We start from the raw sequence: 15,606 nt of genomic DNA, 5'->3' as shown, positions 1-15,606 counted from the left end.
TAAATATTAATGAAAATAAATAATAATGAAAAGGCACAGCAGATCTTAAATTGGTTTCTTTGGACAGATATTTCAGTCCCATTGAGTTTAAAAAACAGAATCGCAGACTGCACCAGAAGCAGTTTTCTTTGTAAAGTTTTTGCACTCAACTCCTAAACAGCTTGTTGAAGTTGAGCAGCTTTAAAAATTCTTTAGGAGAAACATCTTCAGAAGGAAGCTTTCAGAAAAACTCCAGCAGTAGCAGAGACTTCTCACATATTCTGCTCCCTGCATTAGAAAGAAATCTAACATTTCTCTAACACAGGCTCATCCCTTCCCACCCAAACAGAAGAGATTAAAATCCATCCAAACAAATCATTAACCCCAAACTGCTTCTGCCAATGGTCAGAACCAGATGGACACACTGATGATTACATCTTCAAGTTATATATTACTTCTGACAGTTTTTAGAATGCGTAATGTGATATAAATGAGTTACCTGTGATTTATAATTTCTACGGTTCCATACTGTTCTATCCAGAGCTTGCCAATAATTACATTATGTACACAACAGGTAGGGTTAGTCCAAGTGTAAGCTTCATTATGTCTATGAGTGGAGAAAAGAAGGCTGATCAGATGCATGGAAAATAAAATGAAAAAGAAAAAATGGTATTTGAAATAAACTGTCATGTATCAATTCCAATTTATCATGCAATAAACACTTGCTTTTTGCACTGTGCATTTGACCTTTGACCATGTACAATGATGCATATGAAAAGGGTGCTACAGAGCATATGAAAGAAAATAAACAGATTTGCTTTGTTATTAGGCACTCATACGGATGACATTCCAAAAGAGATTAAAAGCCTGGTTATTCTCCCAAGCCTTGGGGTAGGATGATGGTAAGCCCTGTAAGATTCACCTACATACAAGAGTCGCTTGTTGAGATGGGCAGCTATACAAATTGGGAAAGAAAGAAAGAAAGAAAGAAAGGAAGGAAGGAAGGAAGGAAGGAAGGAAGGAAGGAAGGAAGGAAGGAAGGAAGGAAGGAAGGAAGGAAGGAAGGAAGGAAGGAAGGAAGGAAGGAAGGAAGGAAGATTTGGTTTTGTTTGGTATTTTCCTTTCTGGATGCAAATTTCTGTGTCATTTTTTACTTTATTAATTGGGATGTTATTGATGTAAAGTGCCCAGACTTGCCAGACATTCTTTAAATTTATGTAAATAAATAAACAATGTTTATTAAAATAAAACTGAAAACAAACCAGTTTTTAAAACCATAATACAATCAACAACAAAGTAACAACAAACAAGATGGTTGGTGGCATAATCTGAAAATAATAAAATGTCACTTTAAAACATTGTTTTCTAAAGCAAAAATTGATTGGCGGGAAGGGTACCATGATAAAAGATTGTTTTGAAGTTACCTAATAACCTGAAAAGATTGGTAGTGATTTGTAATAGCTTCACACTGTAGGTAGGTTAGGCTAAAGTAGTAGATATAAGCAGGGGATTTTACTGGGGCTTCTAAACCAAAATCATACATTTCTGCCAGCACCAACACCCTTGAAACGTTTGAAACTTACTCAAGATATGATTTCACCAAATATAAAATCTTAGAACTGACAACATAATGTTTAGTAAAATATGTCCTCGATCTACCAAAGGCAGAACATCAGCAAACTGAAACAAGTCATAAATTACATATTAAAATGTTTAATTCTTTCCTCATCCACCATTTACCCCATATAAACCCTCTATCACAAATGTTTCTTCACTGGAGCAAAACACATGTAAGCAAATTAACAGAGAAAATGCCACTTTAAGCGGACATGGCATTAAAAAAAAAAGGCCAGACAAATGTCCCTTTATTATTTTGAATGGTCCCCAGGGCCAATTCATTGAAATGTGGTATTTTTTCTGTCTCTTTTCTTTGCACAATTGTGGATTATGTCCAGAATTAATATTCTCTTCCAAGTTCATACTTGATCAAAACAGTGGATAGCTTAGATTTCTCTGTATGCCTCCTAATGATTATAATATGACCAGCAATATATTTTTATTTCCCCCCAATGGAATAAGTGCAGTCTAGATCAGAAAACCTGACCTCTCCAAGCCCTGATAAAATATAATACAACCCCTCCGCATATGATTTTAATGGATTAATTAATTTTAATTATTTATGGGGTATTTTTAATTGTTTATGGGTTTTTGATTTTTATTGTGAGCTGCCCAGAGTCACCTGTTGGGGGAGATGGGCGGCATACAAATTTAATAATAAATAAAACAAATAAATAAATAAAGATTCCCCAGTGTGTTACAGGTGGTAGGTTATAATAGGCAATTTGAGCCTTAGAAGTAAGAACATATGAAGATCCAAGGGCCCACCTAATCCTATCTCATGCTATCTGCTTGCATTGCAACAACTGCACTGCTACCCCCTCACTAACCACTTTCATTCCTGTTCACACTGATCACACAAAGTAATGTTAGGCAGCAAGCTTATAATTAAGCAAGTGCAATCTGAACTCATGCCCTATGACTGAAGTTAAAGCAAGCATGACTACTAGCACAGTCACACACACGCACGCGCGCGCACACACACACAGAGTTAGGGCTGTTGGGCAGAATAAAGCCACCAAGTAAAATGTTAGGTATTTATGACACAGTGATGCAACTACAGAACAAAGCAGTTTGAACTTTCCTAAAACATATATATTACTGTAAAGCCATGGAGCAGGTGTATTTATGACAATGTGGCTCTCACCAAGTCTTACAGCACTAGTTAGATTTCATTTTACATAGACTGGCATTTATCAACCAAAAACTAACAGCAGCTATATAAAGCATCATTCCTATCAATGGGATGGAGACTGACCAGAAGCAGCTTTGGATGACGTCTGTTTGGTATAGAATAAAGAAAAATATCAAAGCTGGTGTAAATATAATTGTGAAGGAGTTGAACTAGGACTGAGGAGACCCTGGTTCAAGCCCACCCTCAGCCATGGAAGCTCTCTGGGTGAGCTGCTCTCCCTTCCCAATGTAACTCACAAGACTGTTGTTTTGAAGAAAATTTGGAGGATGGAGGGCTATGTTCATTGCCTTCAGCTCTTGGAGGAAAGGTGGGATATGAATCTAAAAATAAACACTGCTTTATCTAATCGCTTTTTTTAATGGCTATAGGCACTTCTGACATAAGAGCATAGTTTCGGACCCTTTTAAAACTGCAATTTAATGGGATTAATTTCAGATAGACATGTATATGACTGTACTTTAAGCCTCTCCCAGGTAAATTCTGGTCCAGTTTGCTCCTTGAAACTGTATGGCTGGAGCTGAAAATATAAGAAAATGCCAACTGGCCTGATAATGTAGATGCTTCCAGATATCTACCAACAGGCCCCATGCTAGTTTAATCTCTAGGAACAGTTATGGAGAGACATTCTGTTTCTAAAAATGACCATAGTAAGATTGACGATCAATGAAGATGCACAAGCCAATGGCTATTGGAACGTACTGTGGGAGGAAATGCCTCAAATGATGTACATTGTGAAATAATGACCTAGCAGTATGTGATCTGAAAAGAAATCAAATTTTCACAGGGAGATCCTTGGCTTCTTTGACCTTCTTGGATAATTTTTATTGAACCTGGAAAAAGGGGACTGATCTAGATCTCAGGCAGCATGGTCTCTCAGCACTCTCTAGGGCTGAAGGAATCCAAGTCTGGATTGAAACAGCATATCCTTGACACTAATCTTCAGAGAAACCAAGGTAATATATACTAATCTGCTAACCACTAATATTACTATTACTTCAGCTAACCACTTATATTACTCTGGCTAACCATCTATACTACTACTCTGCCCATGGACTTCTTTCTCCAGCTAGCCATCTAACGAAGATCCTGAGGTCATTTCCCCAATGGCCCTCTCCCCAGCAAGATTTAACTTCTTACTTTCCAAGCTAATAGAGGGCAGTTATGACATCCCATCATATGATCAGATATACCCCTGTCAAACAGAGGTGACCAAGTCTGTTAGCCACATTTTACTCTAGTCTCCTGTCTATACAGGTGCAGATTTGCAATTTACTATTAAACTGTTATGGTTGGTCTGATGAGGAAGAAACTCAATTTCTGTTGGCTGACATGATTCCATAAAGTACCCAGAAAACTGTGCAGCTGCTATTTCCATTTGGAGAATAATAATTTAGAACTTTTATTATAATATACCTAACCCTATCTTTATCCTCCTTACAACATATATAAGACTAGGAGATTTTGTTAGGCAGACACATAGATGAAGTTAGCTATACATTTTTTTTTTTGACATCTACAAATATTGAGGTTTCATCACTGCTTTATATATTGTTTTATCTTATTTTACTTTTGATTTTTTCTTCTCCTTGGTGCCAAGTCTTACACTGTTAACTAGTCTTAAACTGTAAATAAAGTTCACGTTAAATTAGCAGTAAATTCTTTTGGAACTACTTTAAATACTTTCAAGCATTCATTCAAAATTCTTCAACAACTTTGCACTATAATTTGTGTAAGTGTGCTTAATACCATATCATCCATGCCAAAAAAAAAAACTGAGTTATAGAAACTTAAGACCTCATATGCAAACACAATCCAGAAAAAAATCAATAAATTAAAAAAATCCTTGGTAGAGATAGTTATTAAAAGGAGATCCCACAAACAAGGAAGAGTTATACTTACTTTAACAGTTCCAATGTTATTGTTCCCCGGGGTTCTGCTTCTATACTCTTCCCCCAGAACTTCAATTTAGGATAAATTGACCCATGAAAAATGAAGTCCTGGTTTAAGCCTTCAGAATAAAATGCACTGATAGGTGGATGGTGACTGACCTGCTCAGAAATAAACCTAAAACCTAAATCCTCCCTAGAAATAAGAAAAAGTGATCATCAGTATAAATCAATTATTGAAAAGAAAAGCTTCAAATTACGGTTGGGGCCAAACATTTGCCTCTCTTGTGACAACTTCCTTATTTTATTGTTTATTTCATTTCTATACTGCCAACATCATATAATTGCCGGTGGTTTACAATCATAAAAATAACGCAACTGAATTAAAAAACAGAGTACAAATTCAACATAAACATTAAAATAGACAATAGTAGAAATATCAGAGCACCAATCTGGACTGGGCAATTTCAATTCTCAAAAACCCCACAGAACAGTTCCCTCTTGGAAGCCTTTTGAAAAACTGCCAAAGTTTTTGCCAGTCTGAACTTGGAAGCAGGCTACTCTATCAAACGGGGACCATCCTAGAAAAACACCATTTCCAGGTCTCCAGTTTTTATCTTTTGTAGGTCAAGAACCTTCAACCTAAGATAAGTAAACTGGGAATCCCTTTCCAAAGAAGGTATTGTATATACTCATGTATAAGCCCATCCATGGATAAGCCAACCCTTGAATTTTTAACCAAAATATCATGAAAAATGCGCCACCTGCAGATAAGCTGACCCTCAAAATTTTCGTATATTTTAATTTTCACAATTGGCTTATCTGCAGGCGGCGCATTTTTCATGATATTTTGGTTAAAAAATCAAGGGTCTGCTTATCTTCAGATAGGCTTATATGCGACTACATATGGGATATATGGGTACTTTTAAAAAGTATTACTGTATGTACTCATGGATAAGTCTGAGACCGAGTGGAGCAGGTGGCCAGTTTTAAGTTTCTGGGTGTTACCATAAAGGAGGACCTGACCGGGGGCGCTCATATTGCAGCCTTGGTTAAGAGGGCCCAGCAGAGATTATACTACCTGAGACTTCTCAGGAAACAACAACTGAATGAAAAACTGCTGGTGACCTTCTACTGCTGTACTATGGAGAGCATTTTAACCTACTGCACCTGTGTATGGTTTGCTAACTGCCCAGTGGCAGATAGGAAAGAGCTCCAGAGGGTTACTACCACTGCCCAGAGGATCACTGGCTGCCCTCTCCCCTCTTTGGAAGAACTTTACAGCTCCCACTGCCTTAAGAAGGCTCAAAACATTCTTAAGGATCCATCCCACCTGGGACATTCTTTTTTTGAACTATTACCATCTGGCAGGCGATATAGGATAATAAAAACAAGGACAAATAGGCTGAAGAATAGCTTTTATCTCAGAGCTGCAACTACTGTATATTGAACTCTACTGTATAGTGCAATATTAATGTAACATCAGGGGTTGTGCAATGGTGAATAGAATGTGAAGGATGTGTGTTTTTTATTCTATGGTTTATATATTTATAAGGTGCGCTGGGGATGGCATTTAATTTCGTTGTACGATGTACAATGACAATAAAGTTTACAATTTACAATTTACAATCCACAGATAAGCCGAATCCAATTTTTGGGATGTATTTTGTCACCTTAAACTTGCGGCTTATCCACTAGTATATACGGTAGTTTTGCAAGGAACTTGCAGCCAAGCCATACAGGTAAAATAACAACACTTTGAATTGTATATACGGCTCTACCGGAAGCCAATGCAGTGACTGCAATACAGATGTCACATGGCTGCAACAGTTCCCAACTCCCAGCATCCCGGTAGCTGCACTTTGCACCTGCAGGAGTCTTCAAAGACAACCCCGTGCAGAATGCAGATAGAGAACTGCGAACTCACTGTTTATAGCAAGGCCTTCAACACTGTCATCCTCTCTAAAAGCATCCCGCTCACAACAACGCAGGCAGAGCACCTGTCTGCAGCTCTTTAAAGCAGCTGCATCTTTCCACAGGATCACCCAGGATAGGTGTAGCTGTCTTAAAGTATTGCTGGCGGGGGCTACGTTTGTGTCTCTCTGCACTTTGAAGCATCTTTTTGTCATCATGTGCAAAGCACTGCATAGACCTAACAGCTTGTCTTTACAAATCCTATGCTTGTATCAGCTGTGTGAAGACTTGTGGCTGATGGGGAGAGGTACAAAATCCCCCATTTCTCCAAAGTTTATTTAAAAATTCCAAATAACAAATACCGTGCTATAATATATGCATTAGTCCTGGTCCTCCTTAATTTGTATCCCCTTTTGCCTCAGGAAGAATTTCTTCAGGTTCAGAAACTTTTATCAGTCACCCCTAACCTGACCTGCCTCAGAAGCAATGGACTGCCATTTACCCAATATTTACCTATGATGTTATGGCCACACTAGCTGGAAATTCTACAAAGTGTGATCCTGGAAGGTATTACATTGTGTAGGATTAGTGTATATCATTTTGAAACAAGCAGGCATCTTAAGTATTTATATTAACAAAAACCATACTGGGAAAATTATTTTGGGCCAAGTGCCAAGGACATATGGTATATCCCAAAATGAAATTAAGATTGCAGTCTCACCTGATTAATTCATATGTTTCTCCAAGGAGAGGGTTAAATGGTTTGCCTGTTCTCTCCCACTGAGCGGCTACAGCAGAGACAGCAAAAGCAGCAACAGCCTGCAAGATGCATTAAGGGTAAGAGGTTTCCCCCAAAATAGAAAATAACCCAAACTGGCACATCTTAATTAATTATTAATGTAATAATATTACTAAACATCATTATTAAAGTTCATATGCTCTTATCCAAGGTTCTCCACCTTTTGGAAGTGATAGGCACATTGAAAACATTGGTAAACGCTGTGGGCACACTCACAAAATGATTGCTGGGGAAGGCTCCTCCATTCACAAAAAGGCTGAATTAGGCAAGTTCCTACTGCCACTTCCTCTAGAATAGCCCCTCCCTGAATGTCTCCTACTATTCCAACTTATCTTTGAACTTTTTCTGAGCATATGAGCACACTTCCAAAGAACAGACCTACAACTGACCATTTTTATTATGTTTTTTTCTTCCTATAATACATAATCAGGACTGACCCTAACCTCAGGCAAACCTGGGCCTTGGCCTTAATTTGACAGTCTGCTGTTCGAAGCAGGTACTTCCTTTTCCCTAATGAAAAGCCAGCCCTGATTATATGCTTTTCATCTGTTCAGAGGTTTCCCCCATTCAGATTCATTATATGACCCTAGGTTTCTGTCCAATTTCTCTACCCCATGCTTAATACACCTCCATCATTTTTTTTCTTTACTTCTAAACTAAAAATCCCCAAACTTTTATTTTGTTCAGAGAAACCCTGCTCTAGACCATGTATAGTTTAATTGCCCTTTCTGATACCTTTTTCCAGCTCTTACATAAGAAGTTCATGAGAAGCATCGTAATTACTGTTCCAAGTGTGGCTGGATGATAGATTAATTCCTCGCCTAATGATCTCCAACATGGACTTTGCATTTTTGATTGCAGCTTCCCACTGGGTCAACATTTTCTTGTGACTACAGAATATAATTCTACAGTTTTTTGGCTTTATCCCTCTGCAGGATAGGTTGGTGTATAGAGTGGCCATCACAAACATATAAGTTTCTTAGACCCCTTCCTAGGATCTCCATCCTCTTATTCCCTCTAGCAGAGTTCCAGGTGCTTGGATATAAGTATCGCCCAAGTGAAAGAATTCCACTCCAGGACAGATAGTTAAGCTGCTACTATTCTTTTTACTATTTTTTATTTATTTTTTATTTAATTTATTTTTTATTTAATTTATTTTTTATTTAATTTATTTTTTATTTAATTTATTTGTTTGTTTGTTTGTTTTATTTATTTATATTTTATTTTTATTTTTTTACTATTCTTCAATGGGAAGATGTCTCCCCTCCTCACATTTCTCTGGAATCAGAATAACCCCCTTCCCCGATCTAAATTTTCAGACAAAATGGCTCCAGTTTCCCCAATGCAAGCAGGATGACCGAGCTCGAGTGGTTTTGGAATAGGTGATTCAAGTACAAATCCCAACACTGCAATAACAACAAATAAATGATTTATAGTTTAATAAATACAACAGCATGAGTACATGAAGATTAAGATAGCTGAGCTAAGTTATTGGAGGCCCACATCTACATACAAGAGATAGGAATAATTAATCAACTAACAGAGGAACAGAAAATGTGAGTGAAGGAAAAACTACATAACTGAGCAAAGCAGCATTGCAAGCAAACAAACAATGGACAATCATTCCATCTACCCTGTTGTGCTTACCATTTTTTATCTTTATTTGTTTATGTTTTATTGATTTCATTGCAATTTCTTGGGTTGACTGTCGGGAGCTGCCCACCGGTGCTGAGAGTCAGACAGCACACAAGTTTAAATAACAACAACAACTATCTTCCCTGACAAGTTTACCCTATTAGTTCTAGTTCTCTCAGGGCGCTGGGGCAGAGGATCTTAGCGCCAGACCAGCCAGGAAATCTGGCCCTTGCTATTCTGAAGACTTGCAGCCAAGAACTGATTGTAGAAAAAGAAACTTCTAACTGCCTCTCTCAGCCTGAACTCTACTCCTCTGCTTCTCACTGGAAGAGCTACAAAATACTAGATCAGTGTTTCTCAACCTTGGCAACTCTAAGATGTGTGGACTTCAACTCCTAGAATTCCCCAGCCAGCCATGCTGGCTGGGGAATTCTAGGAGTTGAAGTCCACACATCTTAGAGTTGCCAAGGTTGAGAAACACTGATGTAGAGTCACCAGCTAGCCTGCAGTCTTGGTTGTGAGCTTCCAATGACCTGGCTACTCTGGAACCAGAATGTTGGACTAAATTGATCAGTATTTCCTGCCCCCCTCACCACCACACACACCTTTGCAAGATTCTTGTTATATGATAGTAACCATGCTGTGTGAAGGAGGAAACAGCCATTATGCAGCCATAAAAACATGAAAAAAAATTACCTGCATTCTTTCTAGAGGGTTAGAATGACAGTTTGCTTTATTAATGAGGTATGTGTGCTCCATATATTCTGTTATTCGTTGGAGGAAGCTCAGAGGTTCATTGAAGGCAATGGGCATGGTAATTTTTGACAGCTCCTAAATAGTAAGAGGGGGAAGATACAAGAATGTGACTCCAAAAGCAAATGTTATACAATTATCAATTAATAGATATCAGCTCTTGGTATCAGCCGTATAGCTTGCTGCAACTTAAACAAACAGAACATAATGCAAAGGAATTTTATTTCAGCTATCACAACACATTATGCTGCCAATTTTTTTTAACTAAGACGTCTTTGCACAGTTAGCTATACTGCTGATTGGTTGTTTTCACTTCTTAATCTATCCATTCTGCTCAACATGTGCACCTATCCACTTTACACATACTGTATTTCAAACATATAAAACCTTATAAGCCTACACACACACACACACACACACACACACACACACAAAGAAGTTTGGTGTTTTGGAAAAAAGTAGGAGGACAGAGTGAGAGACAGACAGACATGCACGCCTTGTGCTCTTGAAAGAAAGGTGGGATATGAAAATATCTTTCTCCCTATGCATATACAAGATTTATTATCCTTCCTTTCTATATATCAATTAAAAAACCAGCAGCCAGCCTAAAAGCTAAAGGCCAGCCTGAATAAAATCTTTTTTTCTCCTGCTCAAAGGACAACAGAGAGAAATTCTCAGTAGGAAATGGCAAAGTTTGGGAGAAGCCACTCAGAAGACCCTTTTTGCACATTCTCTCCAAATACACCTCCAGGCTGGTGAAACAAAAAGCTTCTTACACTGAGATATACAGAAAAGACTGTGGTCTTACAAATATAGAGACTACTTATAGACCTAGCTGTCAAATCATTAATATCATAAGAGTGTAATGAAATACAGACAACAATAATAAAACTTGTAACGCAGAATATCATCCTTATGGATGCACTGCAGGCCTTCCAAGGTAGCAAAGTCAGCCATGTTTCGTCTGGCCATTCCAGGAGTCCTCAGTGTCGTATTCCTGAACACCAGTGCTCCTGCAGTGCCTCTCTTGGTACTTCCAAAATTATGTGACTTTCTTTAAAAAGGCTTTTGAAAATAAATAAGAAGCTGGCATCCTATTGTCTTTATTTCTAATAATATTTCTAAGGCACAAGGAGTCCTGTGAGTTTTCTTAGAAAATAAGAGTGGTGAGCGCCTGCAACCTAGTGACATTTTTGAAAGTATTATTTATTTATTTATTTATGTTGCACATTTCTACGGCTTCCAGGCTCTGTAACAACATCTTGTACAATAGAATAGAAAAGACAATACACAACTGGTATGGCCATCCATCCAGAAAAATATCCAAGGTAAGGAGGTTTAGTAGGGAGTGTCCTGGAGGGTGACTTAGAGGGATAGGAAGAAAAAGTATGGTGTCTTGTGGCTGCTCATTTCTCCCACACGTGGCAGATACTTTGTGAAAGAGTCCACTGAAGTTGGGTGGCCAATATGTTTAAATAAATAAAATAAAATAAATCTTCCAAAAACAGTCTCTGGCCTAACACACTGAAAACCGGTCACTGCTTTGTATAGAAAACATAATGTATAACAGAATGTTATACAAAAGATGCATAAAACTGTTCAAGGAAATCAATCAACACTAGATCTTCAGAACATTTCTTTCTCCCCAGTTTATATGGAATTCATTACTACAGGTAGCTGTGATGGCTACTAGGTACTTCTGAAATTATTAATGTCAATGATTGCTTTATTGTTCCATTGATTGTTTTATGGCACCATCACCTGATGACAGCCATTTCATCAAGCTGCAGGAGGGAGGGAAGACAAGACAACCATCGATGTTGCTGAGAGGCCAGCTTCATCCTCTGCCAACTATCATCTAGCAACAGCATCCAGTACATCTGCTGCTAATAGATCATCAGTCAGCCACCAGGAGACAAGGGAATCTTATTTTTCTTCTGCATGTATTCACCAGTGTTTACAATACTCCAATATGTACAATGTCCATCCATTTGATTGATCACACTACATTTATCAAACACACCAGGCAAACCATACTAGCATACCACAGTAGCTTACCAATCCAATGCATTTTTTTAAGATACTCCAGACACTGAAATCACTCCTAGTAAACATCGGGGCAGGTAATGATGTTCTGCAGGAAGAATAAATCAATATATTCATACAAGTTACCCATACCTTTCCATAAAGGTATTATTCTGCAATAGTCACTACTAAGCTGATTTCTGGATTTCTTCACTGATGCAGGTGAACCACTTTAAAATGACAGGTACAAATATAAAACCACCTTCTGCAATATTTTCAAAAACTTTTCCAAGATTCCTCCAGCACTTTGTGCTTGCATTTGATCTTTGCAGTGTTATGAATGTATATGAGCATTATCCTGCCTAGATGAATGTTGAAATACACAGATCGAAATAAGCAGAATCATGGACCTCATCAACCTCTGCCTCACTACCTATTTTCAGTTTGATGGACAAATATACCAACAAAGCAGAGGCACACCCGTGGGATCACCACTGTCAGGACTCATAGCAGAGATTGTAATCCAACGCCTAGAAATTATAGCACTTCCACACATACAACCTAAAGTATGGATCCGGTATGTAGATGACACCTTTGTTATACAAAAAAGAAACAACTAGAGAAAACACATGAAACTATCAACAACATCTTCAAAGGAATAAAATTCACCAGAGAGGAAGAAAACAACAACATGCTCCCCTTCCTGGATATCCTCATCAGCAGAGGAAAGAACAGCAAATTAGAAACCCAAGTCTATCGGAAGACAACCCACACTCATCAAGTACTCCATTACCAAAGTAACAACCCAACCTCCCACAAGAGGAGCTGTGAAAGAACATTATTCAAACAAGCACAAACACATTGCAACAACCCAGAACAGCAGAAAAAGGAAAGAGACCACCTACAACGTCTTCCAACAAAATGGATATCCATGCAACTTTATCAAAAAGTGCCTGACCACTCAACCTACTACAACACAACCAGCACAAGCTATGAAAAAGATAACACTGCCATACATCAGAAACGTCTCAGAAACTACCAACAGACCATTACAACCACATGGCATCTCCGTAGCACACAAACCAACTAAAGCCCTCCAAAACATCTTAAGCAAACCAAAAGACCCCATAGTCCAAGAAGAAACAACAGGAGTCATCTACAACTTACAATGTAAGGACTGTAACAACCACTATGTAGGGGAGACAGGCAGAAGGCTAGCAGAGCACATCCATGAACACCAACTAGCAGTCAGAAGACACCATAAAAACTCCTGAATCTCACAATACATGGACAGACTTAACCATAGTTTCAACTGGGAAACTGTCAGCATCTTAGACTAAGCTAAATCCAAAAATGTGAGGGAACTCCTGGAAGCTTGGTATTCAGACCAGGCAGCCATCAACAGGCACATAGAGATAAACAACATCTACACACTATTCATAAGAGACAACAGAAAGGAAAACAAAAGACCAGAACATCTTCTCACCAGCAATCATCACCCAGATAAGCAGAAATTAACACCAAGATTATCACCAGACATACAACCAGCAGTAAACAATACCCTAATAAAGGGACTACCAGAGGAAAAAACAAAACAAACCCCACACCCACACCAACACTGGCAGGGCATGCCACTGTATATAAACAGAGAGCAAACCTGATTCCATTCTAGCACTGAAGATGTTACCTAGCTGGGTAACGAAACATTTGCAAGAAAACAGCCAAGCCCAGAGAACTCCAAGGACTCCACTAGATGAATGTGTCATGTAAACCTATGTGCATTTTTACACACAATGATAGCAATTTCTAAGATTTGAAAACTTAAATATTATTTAGTACAAATTTTACAAATCTTATTCAGAACAATGACATTTATCTCCAAGAAAAGAATGTGTATGTTTGTTACACAAAATAAATCCAAATCAGTGAAGTAAGATCATCTAATGAACTGAACTAGAATTCTATTAGACCCCTTTTTGAATGAAAACTAAATGGAAGCAAATCTAACATGACTCCTCCAGCAAAGTCCAAATAGAACGTAGCTTTAAAATTAGGCATTCTTTTGGCTAATTCTGGAATGAAAAACTCCCTCACACACAGCTAAGCAATTAAAACCAATACTTTATTTAATCCAACTAAAGATGCAAGACTTTTCAGTTTGTTGCTTGAACATGATTCCCAAACTGCACTGTCCCCACTCCCCATTTTGAAGATGAGCTTCAAAATCAACAATTGCTGCTAGGAAATCTTTCTGAATTGCCTTCTGTTTCACTCATTGTAGTTTTATATACTATTCTAATAATTTTTTTAAGTATTAAAAGGATAAAAAACAAATACAAATGTTTCTTCATACTCAGATGAAGTCTACATGCTGCTCACTTTCAAACCAAAGTCTCCTTAATAAAAACCCCAACCAAAGCAATTATTTTACTGCAATGTGAACTCTGCTTAGCCAGCTCCGAAGAAAGTACCTGTGTTTCTTGATTCCGTTCTCTTGTACTGGCCCATCGCCATTGTGTTTTCCAGTCCTATTACTCTGGTGGTCATCCACATCAACTTTATGAACTGCTTCTGAAAACTCTCCCGAAGAATTATCAGAATCAAAGCCTGTGTAAATAAAGTGAACCATATTGAAACATATCACAGGAACTTGGGGGTTGTCGTATAATTAATACAGTAACAGCACTTGGAATGGCAGGCTAAAGCGAGCATCAATTTGAAGTAGATAATATGAAGCACAGGCCTCTTTTCAAAAAGCTGACTGCTTACTAATACTTCTACATTGTTTATTATTATTGTTGGTCGCATAGTTAGCCAGATGTTTAGACTAGATTTGGCATTTTTATCCACCTATCGAGTCCTTCCCAAGGACATGGGATAGGCAGCTATTGTTTGATGGTGTTAAAGGTATCATCGCAAGATGGAAGCTGTTCCAAGTAAAGCTGCCTTTTGCAATTGACTGATGGTGATTTTGTCACCGCTGACGGTGTTCAAGTAGTGCTCCAGATGTTTTGGAAGGCACCTATTTCTATTGGTCTGCTGGCCTCTGTTCTATTATTTCTGATTCTGGATGTTGTTCTTTTCAGAACTGATGCATTCTTTTCAGATAGCCTCTTTTCATTGGACTTGCTTTGTAATAGCAGATTATTTCTTTGTTTTCAGTCTTTCTACATTTGTGATGGGCATTTGCTGTTTGAACTACCAGAAGAGCAAAACAGAATCCCCACCCCCACCAGCACTGGCAAAGCAAGCCACAGCAGATAAAGAGAGAGCAAACCTCATCCCATTTTAGCACTGAAGATGTTACCTAGCCAGGTAATGAAACATTTGCAAGAAAAGAACCAAGCTCAGAGAACCCCAAGGACTCACAATATATACTTTATATAGGGCAGGGCTATATAACCCATGCTGGCTGGGGAATTCTAGGAGTTGAAGTCCACACATCTTAGTTGCCAAGGTTGAGGAACCCTGATATAGGGATCTTAGGTTAGTTACAGTAACTGAAGCAGTGACGTTTTCCTATCCAAAACTGTTTTTGGGGGAAGAGGGAATAATTTTAAACTAGTAATGTCTTCCTTTAACATAAATATGACAATAAGTGAAGCAGCCCATTTTTAAAAGATTTCCAATACTTGTCTGAAACAGAACAAAATCCTACTAGACAATAATAAAACACTTTGAAATAGTATATTAAAAAGGTTCACTGGACAACAGTACTTCCTTACAGGATCCCAAGTGGGCCTCTGGATGCACTGGGTTGCAACCTTCAAAAATCCTAGGCAGCAGAATCTAATGAATCTGAA

General features: G+C 38.2%; 1 protein-coding gene across 2 annotated transcripts in view; it reads right to left on the bottom strand.

Moving 5' to 3' along the window:
• OSBPL2 (oxysterol binding protein like 2) overlaps window positions 1-15,606 on the bottom strand; it is a 62,183-nt gene that overhangs the window by 23,819 nt on the left and 22,758 nt on the right. For both annotated transcript variants that reach the window (XM_088128495.1, XM_088128496.1), the window contains exons 3-8: window positions 14,275-14,410; window positions 11,837-11,912; window positions 9,722-9,856; window positions 7,313-7,410; window positions 4,691-4,873; window positions 479-586 (exon numbers count right to left, since the gene is read on the bottom strand). In XM_088128495.1, coding sequence (XP_087984621.1) covers window positions 479-586; window positions 4,691-4,873; window positions 7,313-7,410; window positions 9,722-9,856; window positions 11,837-11,912; window positions 14,275-14,410 — 736 coding nt within the window. The remainder of the gene's footprint in view (window positions 1-478; window positions 587-4,690; window positions 4,874-7,312; window positions 7,411-9,721; window positions 9,857-11,836; window positions 11,913-14,274; window positions 14,411-15,606) is intronic.

Source organism: Python bivittatus, unplaced genomic scaffold (genome assembly GCF_059951505.1).
Source record: "Python bivittatus isolate LINGU-HERP-01145 unplaced genomic scaffold, Pbiv_v1 ctg000700_np1212, whole genome shotgun sequence".
NCBI lineage: Eukaryota > Metazoa > Chordata > Lepidosauria > Squamata > Pythonidae > Python > Python bivittatus.
Note: the sequence above shows the minus strand (reverse complement) of the source record. Positions and strands in the feature narration are given on the sequence as shown.